We start from the raw sequence: 8,919 nt of genomic DNA, 5'->3' as shown, positions 1-8,919 counted from the left end.
CCAAAATCTACAGCGAATGTGCTCTTAGCAGACACTACGAGAATAAGAGTGAGGTTAAAGCATGTCACTGGACGATCTAAATGCTATATGACTGTAAACAACTATGACAACAGGAAATGATCAATATCTAAATGATCAGAAAGGAGTTCCCCCACTTCAAATGCCAATGACTATCCCTGCATCCGGAACAGGAAACCCAAATGTAAAAATGTCTCAACCATAGACAGACAGACACAGAGAGAGAGAGAGAGAGAGAGAGAGAGAGAGAGAGAGAGAAAGAGAGAGAGACTGATTTCTTACCTGCGGTCGCTTTGTTCAGCGTAACCAAGCAATTCAGCACCTTGCTGAAATTGTGTCCCTGGAACAAATCATTGGCCTCAAAGACCTGAGGAAAGAGGAAAGTGACATCACTTTTCAGTGTCGACTGACGAGCTTCTCTCTTTCTGTCCTAAACATCGATCATCTCACTTAAATCTCAGCACTGCAGAAATAAAGGTCGGCACGCTATTTTACATATGAATTTAGAATCGCAATAATAATACAATCTTTAATTATTAGACACAAACCCAGACGTCAAATCATCATTTCATGAGACGACCACCTGCCGTCTACCATGTGCCTCTCCCCTCCTCTCTGAATGTATATCCAGCCATCCATCCATCCATCCACAATCTGATACACATTCTTGGCTCTGATTAAGCTGATGCATATGGCAGCCGACGCAAATCTATTAAAACTCTGACAAATTATAATAATCCTCTGCATTACAGCAGCTGTGTCAAATTCCCTCAAATGCCCCGACGGCACACGTGTTTCGGCTGACAGCGACTGTAAACACATGAAATATTCACAGTGTCAGGAGAAAGAGAAGCCAACACGGACACACAGGGCAGACGCAATGGACCAGAGTTAAGGGGAAATCTCTAAAGGATATGTATGTACTGAATACACACACCTCTATGTTCACACACACACGCACGCACGCACACATACACGCACGCACGCACACACACACGCACGCACACAGACCAGAAGTCCCAGTTTAGTTGTATTGCTGTGATGGGTGTTTAAAATCTCTGTTTCTAATAATTATAATAATGTCTGAGATGAGATCGTGGTGTTGACATGTCAACATTGCATGCACGCATACACACATGCTTAGTCTGTACCTCCCTATCCCTTTCTCTCCCACACGCACACACACACACACGCATGCGCACACACATGCACAGACACCCACACACACAGTTGGCAGTTGCTCACATTAACCTAAATTGGAGCAGGATGTCCTTCCTGACTTTTAACTCCAGTTAGTACATGGCTTGCCTGAACACACACGCACACACACACACATGCACGCACGCACGCACACACACAAACACTATTCAGCTCATTCCAAGCCCAACTGAGTCCAATGCAGCCTGAGCCATCTGTGCCATCTGACTGTTTACACTAAACAAGCCGCTACCATCCACATAGCGTTTCATTCACACCTCCACACACACAACATCCAGTCAACCACAACCATGGACCTACACCACAGTCAGCCCAACAAGTCAGAGAATGCATTGGCTCCTCTGCATTGCTGTTATGGGAAAAGCATGAATGACTTAACATATGGCAGCCGTCTTTAGCTAAGCGTGATGGTATGTATTCTGCATACACAGCTCTATTAGACTGTGCGTCTGGAGCAAAAAAGGTTCTTTTTTTTTTTTTTTTAAATTTAGACAAGGAAGAAAAATTTAGAAGTCACCAGTGAAATCAGTGAGATAAGGAAAGACACTTAGATGGAAATCTCAGAGGAATTTGAAGACGTTAAATGACTGGCTGCTTACTAGATGGTTACGCTGATTCCACAGGAGATGCGGGTGAAAATATGCTTCTCTTATCTCAGCTTCCGTTTTTTTTTTTCCCTCTCCTTTTTTTTTTTTTTCTTGGTGAGTTCACACAAGTAAACGCGTCAAACACATGTCACTCATCTCCACAAAGAAGCAGAGTGGACTACAACAGAGTACAGTTTACTTAACAAACACGTAAGCACGCACAACCCTCGCACACGCACACACACACACACGCACACACACACATACACAGACAGAACCCCAAGAAATCATCCCTTTATTTCAATGGACTTTAACTCCTACTGAAAAAAAAAATGCTGAATGAAAACAACGAAAAGCCACGACAATAAAAACCAACTTTATAATTACACCACCAGCAACTAGTTTGTGTGCCCCTAGAGAGAGACACTGGAAAAAAAACTGCTGTTCTGTCCACCCATCTCTCTTTCTGCCCTGTCTGTGAAGAAATGCCAGGGTGTGTAGCTGGCACTGACTGGCAAGCAGCAGGGTGCCCTGTTGGAACAGGAGTTTCATTAGAGGTGAAACCGAACACTGCAGAGGAGTAAAAACAGGATAGAGTTCTTCTAGCTCTTTCTCTCTCTCAGCAGGAAAAAAAAAACAAGCGCTCTCTAACTAGACGAACACTCCCTCTATTACACAACCTCAAACTGCGAATTTGAGGCAGGACAGAACTCACCTTTAACTGTCACCGTAGTAACTGAATTACACTTGTCAAATAAGAAAAGCAAAAAAAATAGAGCAAACTGAATGCATTTTCCGTACAGCTGAGCGTGTTAATTAAGTAATTATACAATGTATTTGTCTGTAAATCAAAGCAGCGATGCCTATTAATTCTAACATGGTAATTAACAATTTGCAATGCTTGTTTTCAACATGTGACGCATCAACTGCACACAGTTTAATATGAATAAGATACGTGAATTTCTATATCAGTTGTTAATACGCCATTAAAGCATTCTCTACATCTCTCTCTCTCTCTCTCTCCCTCTGCCATCCCACCTTCTCTCTCTCTCAGCATGTGAGAGACACCAGCAGAGCTGGAGGGGGGGGGGGGGGGGAGTGAAGGATTGTGCAAAAGCCAGCCTATCATTTCCGCTCTGATAACAGATGCTCTGTGATGGCAGAGACCGCACGAGCGTGGCCTGGAAGCCGGCCCTCTGTCCGTCAGGACCTCTCCTCGCTGACAGGGCGGTAAAAGGTGGCCAAGACCCTGTGAATACAAATGAGGCCTGTCTATCATCGATTCCCAAATTAAAACGTCCGTTAGACGACTTGGCAGCGATGACATTTCTGTGTTAATGGTATTAATGTATGAATGTGCTGAACGCGTCTCGGCGGGATATCACTGATATGCACAGATATAATTTCCCCTGTCAAGAGACATGTGTAATAACATCACCTGCTATACACGTTTGATGTTAACTTGATAATCATATCACGAAACAGCGTTTAAATTAAATACTACAGTGTTAACTGATTCATTACATAAATGACTACATTCACTGACTGAAGCATTATAATGTTATCTATACGATAAACGTATAGATAACAGTATTGCCATGGCAACTGCTCAGCTGACGCTACCTTTAAGTCTGAGTTTGCATGTACACATACTCACTCATACACATATATACACACACATATACATACAAACACACACTCTGTTCCTCTCTCCTGACACCCAACGTTGGTTAATCTGTCTGAGGGAGGGAGAAAACACTCCAGTATTCATGAGGTAGACCAGTTGGCCTCCCAGTTCAGCTTACCAGTCCAGACACTGCCATCTGGAGAGATAAGCCTGTGTCACTGACCCCCAACCGCCCCCTGCATGGGCAAATCACTGGGCTATCACTACAAATAGCCCTACTGATGCGATGCATCTATTGGCAAAAGTCATATTATCGGCTCCCTCTTGCTCCTAGATCAGAACTGAGACAGTCATTTTCCCATCAACTGCCTCATGTAGAGCATCTCCAACGCCGTGTGTGGGCACATATGAAGGTTTTGGATATACACACCAGGCGCTATACTCCTACATTACAACAGGTATCCTGAATCACGATGAAAAGCAGTTCAGCAACCAGCTCTCATACAGCTGCAACACTGTAAACTACTACTGACACACACAGTTACCATGGAGACGTTACAGAAAGTTACATATCTTTAGAAACTAAATGAGCTGAACTGGTTACACAGACCTCACGCCAGCTTCCATATCAGCAGACACAAGCACAGGTACCCAGGTCAACAGGGGCCTAAAATCAGACACTGCCCTTCCTCTGCATACAGAGAGTGACACAGAGAGAGAGAGAGAGTCTGCACCACACTGTAACAGCATAAGTCAGAAATTCGTGTTCTTCATCAGAACACAACACACACACACACACACTCACAGAGAGAAACACGCACAAACAAAACAGAGTGTTACGTTCAGACAGGCGATTCACAAGACCAGACGAAGCACAGTAAGAGCTGACTCTACAGCACGTCGGCTCTTACAACACCGTAACTTTGGGCAGGGCAGCTAGAGGGATTTGCTGATTCAGTTTAGATCAGTTAGGAAACCCGGCATATACGACAAGAACAGACATGAACAATGCATTGAAAGGAATAAATGTTTGAGAACCATCCCTTCCTTAATTCAGATGTTAGAAAAATGTTTGAAATGTTTCTCTTTTAATTCCCCTAGCTAAGAAAAAGAGAAACAGAAAACAGAAAAGCAAACAGCAAAAGTACCCCTTTTTAAAGAGCATCTCGGGTTGAATTCAGCGGCTCTGATCACATTGGAACACAGTGGGGTGGGATCACACTAACACAGTCCACTAAAAATTTGAGGGGAAAATTTTTTTCCTTTTAACGGAGGGCTACGCCAGAACTTTTCCCTCCGTCTTTCTGTGGAGAGGCTCCTCGAAGTGTTCTAGTACTGAGAGTCATTGATGAGCTCTGTGTGTGTGTGTGTGCGTGTGTGCGCGTGAGTGGGGGTGTGAGAGAGAGAGAGAGAGAGAGAGAGAGAGAGATATTCTGATGTAGAGACAGGCATCTCTAACTAGGACAAAGACAGATCTGTGTGAGACTCTCACAGCTGCTCTGCTGAACCAGAAGGACACCACCAGTGCCACCAGGGGGTCAAAGAACTCAACTGTCGCCCCCCCCCCAAAGTGAAACGTGCCCCCACTAGCCTGAAGGAACGGAGAATGTTTGGGGTTTGGTTTTGTCTGGGCAAAGACTTGAACATGACCATGTACTACCCAAGACAATACTAATTAAACCAGAGACATTAGACTCCATGGAGGACAGTGCATTAACTAACCATCTGAATAAACAATTCACCGCAGTCTGGTACAGAACTATAGTACTCATAAATATGACTTGATGTTTCACTTTATGTATGAAAGAGAACAGAAGTTATTTCGCTATTCAAATGTCCAGGCTTTATCATGTCAAATTCATTTACGACATGTTATGAACAGCCATGGAAGCAGTGACAGTACACTGGATTAACCGAAGAACACTTGTATGACGAGACCATTTATCTTAGTTTGTTTAGCACGTTAACAATTACATAACAACTACAACTATGGCAGTTAAGTTACTTACTGTTGCTCGCCATGAGTCAATCTTGATTTTAAAAATTCCGTTTAAATAGAAGGTCCAAACGGTCCATCTGTGCTGTCAAACTAAAGCTTTAGGATCTATTAACATTCGAAAGATGTAAAACAATGTTTTCTATATAAACGTTTGCGGTCTTCCATCAGCCGGTCTCCCTCGAGTTTTCTGCTCCTACACGTAGAGATACTGTAAAGGAATACGAATTTTCTCAAGTTTTAATAAACACAAACTCGCACCCTCACACAGTCCGACATAATAATGACACAGAACGTACTCGTTTGCTGTACATTATTTGAGGAGGAAACAAAACAATTAACTAAGATGGCCCAGCCCGAGCGAAAGACTGTAAGTACTGCAAGTCACAGCCAGCTAACAATGACAACATTGTTGCTGGGTTGACAACAATGTTACAGTAACATCGATTCAAAAACGAAACAATGTAACAAGTCATTTTACAGTAAACATTTTTGTGACAACTGATGTATCAGGTTAACGCGACATAAAATCATGTCAAGCTGCACCTCCCCTTGAAGCGGGTCACGACTTTTCTTTTAGCAATCTTTATATGTGGATTATTTCCAACCCACGAAGGACTCGATGCTTGTTCAAAGTCTCTAAACCAGATACTGAACTGACTGTTTGTTCTTTTCGACCAGTCTGTCCGTTAGGCAAGAAACGTACCGTTAAGATGTCATGCAGGAATGCACAAGGTAAAAAACGAACTCACCTCTACGCGATACGAGCCACAGCCCCTGAGGAACTCCCTGATATTACTCAGGCACTCGCCGTCGTTCCTTGGCTCCCGGTATATCTACGTGAGGAAAATGAGGAAAAGTCACCAACCGATCCGTTGGAAACGCTACTTTTTTTTAGCAGGGTCCTCAGTTACACCCGCTTTGCAGAAGCACAATTATAGAGCAAAGAAATTAGACATGACGTGCATATTTGTTTGCATTAGAACACAATTCCCAGTTGCTTAAAAGAGCCACTTATCGTTCATCGGGAAGTAGGTGTTGGAAAAGAGGAAATGACGTTTGTCTATATTTCTAAAAGTGTAGCAAAGAGCATGGTGGTTTGCCCTAATATCTCAAACTCGTCCTTTTTTTGTTAAAAGGCCTTATAGCTCTTATTTATTGGTATTGTGTGAAGAGTATATGGTGATCTCTCTAATATTCATGAATGCTGAACTGTGTTCAAAGCATTTCTATACTGGTTTGGCAACATTCCGAAGAACTTTCAGACTAGGTTTACATATAGGCTTGTATTTACATGATTGTACCAGGGATTTTTTCTTTTGTTGTTATTTTAAATGAGTCTAATCGGTAGCGGCTACTGAGGATTTACTGACAGTTGACTGGAGTTTATAATGGAAAACCGTTAAGCATATGTTACAGTAACCCTGTTAAGTAGACTGGGGCATGCTGATAACAAAATACATATGTTAATATACAAAATTAATCTTTCACTTTAGACTAATAGCGAATAGCTTATCATATCACAACTGGAAAATCACTGCTTATGATAACGGTATTCCGAAACAATGAGAGTCAAATGGAGAGAGGATCCAACAACGCCCTAAGAACTTTTGAAATCCATAGCAAACATTATTTTTGTAGTATTGTTTTGAATAGTCGGTAAACAAACATAATTCCGACAAAAACTGCACTGCTCCTTTAAATTCAGGGGTCTTCACCCCCACTGCGTAAAACATAGTCAATGGCGGACGACTCATGTGGATAAAGGCAACCCTCAGGCTAACACCCCAATACCAGAAAAAAAACTCTTTTGCTCTACGCCAAATTTACCCTTAGTCGGTTATGATATCACTGGGCATGATAGCATTTTAAGTGTGTAATTTGAGTACAACTTCAAACAACTGACCACTCGGAAACATTCCGTTTTTTCCTGTCTAAGAATATGATTGCTTAATTCCATTAAAAATAGCTTTTCTTTCATTCAGAACGCTGTTTTTAAAAAAGGTTTGACAACCTGTTGTTAAAACGTAATTCTGTGTAGACTACAGACGTTTGACTGCATTTTTTTAATGCAGCATCTATATTCATTAATGTCCTGACATCTGTCCGACCATTCCTTGTCATTCATAACAATAAGCTCAGAGTGTCTTACCCAAAATAATAATAAAAAAAACTCCCAGTGACAGTAAGGAATCACACTTGCCATCATATATGTTAAACAACCCGCCTATTCATACACTATGGTGATTTAAGGGATTCCATTCAGTCGTTCCTTACTGTATCAACTGAGCCCGGGCGCAGCCGCTCCAATAGCTTACACAGGACCACCCCATCTTTGAGAGAAGACTGTAGAAACCCTTCAGGATCCGATATGGTCTTCTTTGGTGACTCCAGGACACCAAGTGTTATGAGCCATGTTACCGTCTGTTCGGCCGCGTTCATGGCCACATTCACAAAGTCCAAGAAGAATACCCCGCGTTTCCAAAAAGTTGAGGCGATAAACTCATTTGTTCATATAAAAGACCATATATATCCTGTCCGTTCTTCAAGGGTGCGATATTTAGGGGGCACTGGCTATAGCTGATCCCTCCTTCTTCTGGTTGCTGTAGATAACGATTTGCCTACATTTGTCTAGCGGGTCTAGTTTCGTTCCGTGGTTCCTACCCCTGGCAAGATGTCAACTGACCCTAACTGTTGTTCAGTCAACCTGAATCGGCCGCCAAAAACAAAGTGGCGTTCGATGACATCACACACACATGCAAATTTAAGTGATATTTGGCCATTGTATAAGTCAGTTTTGAGAGAATACAACATTTGTTAGGTTTCTTTTTTTTTAAAGATTTTTTCTTGGCTAGACATTATTTATGATGGGCAAAACATACATGTATTCGTTATTAATATAATAGTAAATACTCCTGAGGAAATTAGAAAGGGAGAATAACATTGTTTTTTCAATTCGTAAAGACTTTTTGACGTCAATAAGTTAGATTTTGAGACTACCCATGTTGTGAGAATATCAGGTTATATCACCCATATTTTTATTCTAGTAAATAAACAAGTCACTCGCATTGCTTTAAGAGTTAGGCTACAGCGTCAGTGAGTTTGCAAAGCTGTGCGTTTGCGCTCCCTGCTGGATGAGAATACAATTTCCCCGAGTCAAAGTTACGGACTAATCTAATAGCGTGCGTCACTTTGTATTTCTCTCTGAGAGGGAACGTGCTACTTTTTTAAAACTCCGACTCCAATATCAGTCTGTGAAGCTACTTCACGGTTAAACACCGCAGACGCTTAAAATAATTAATCCTACCACACAGCCATTCCGAAACTTAATTTAACGTCGAGGCTTTAATGATCGACGGCAGCAGGTGAATGAGTTGGCTGGGGACTTTTGCTTTCATATCAAATGATATCTGTAGCATATACCCCCATTCAAACTAATATATGTGCTATAGATATAACTCCTTCAGGGAGCA

The 8,919-nt window shown here is 42.0% G+C and overlaps 1 protein-coding gene across 11 annotated transcripts in view; it reads right to left on the bottom strand.

Moving 5' to 3' along the window:
- Positions 1-7,994, bottom strand: part of arhgef7b (Rho guanine nucleotide exchange factor (GEF) 7b) — a 26,155-nt gene extending 18,161 nt beyond the window's left edge. For 6 of the 11 annotated variants that reach the window (XM_030779591.1, XM_030779593.1, XM_030779597.1 and 3 more), the window contains exons 1-3: positions 7,724-7,994; positions 6,199-6,282; positions 301-385 (exon numbers count right to left, since the gene is read on the bottom strand). In XM_030779591.1, coding sequence (XP_030635451.1) covers positions 301-385; positions 6,199-6,282; positions 7,724-7,888 — 334 coding nt within the window. In that variant the 5' untranslated portion in view covers positions 7,889-7,994. Of the gene's footprint in view, positions 1-291; positions 411-5,051; positions 5,089-6,194; positions 6,283-7,723 lie in introns of all 11 variants that reach the window. The other 5 variants (XM_030779598.1, XM_030779594.1, XM_030779595.1 and 2 more) reach the window with 5 other exon arrangements.
- Between the last annotated feature and the right edge of the window lie 925 nt (positions 7,995-8,919).

Source organism: Chanos chanos, chromosome 7 (genome assembly GCF_902362185.1).
Source record: "Chanos chanos chromosome 7, fChaCha1.1, whole genome shotgun sequence".
NCBI lineage: Eukaryota > Metazoa > Chordata > Actinopteri > Gonorynchiformes > Chanidae > Chanos > Chanos chanos.
Note: the sequence above shows the minus strand (reverse complement) of the source record. Positions and strands in the feature narration are given on the sequence as shown.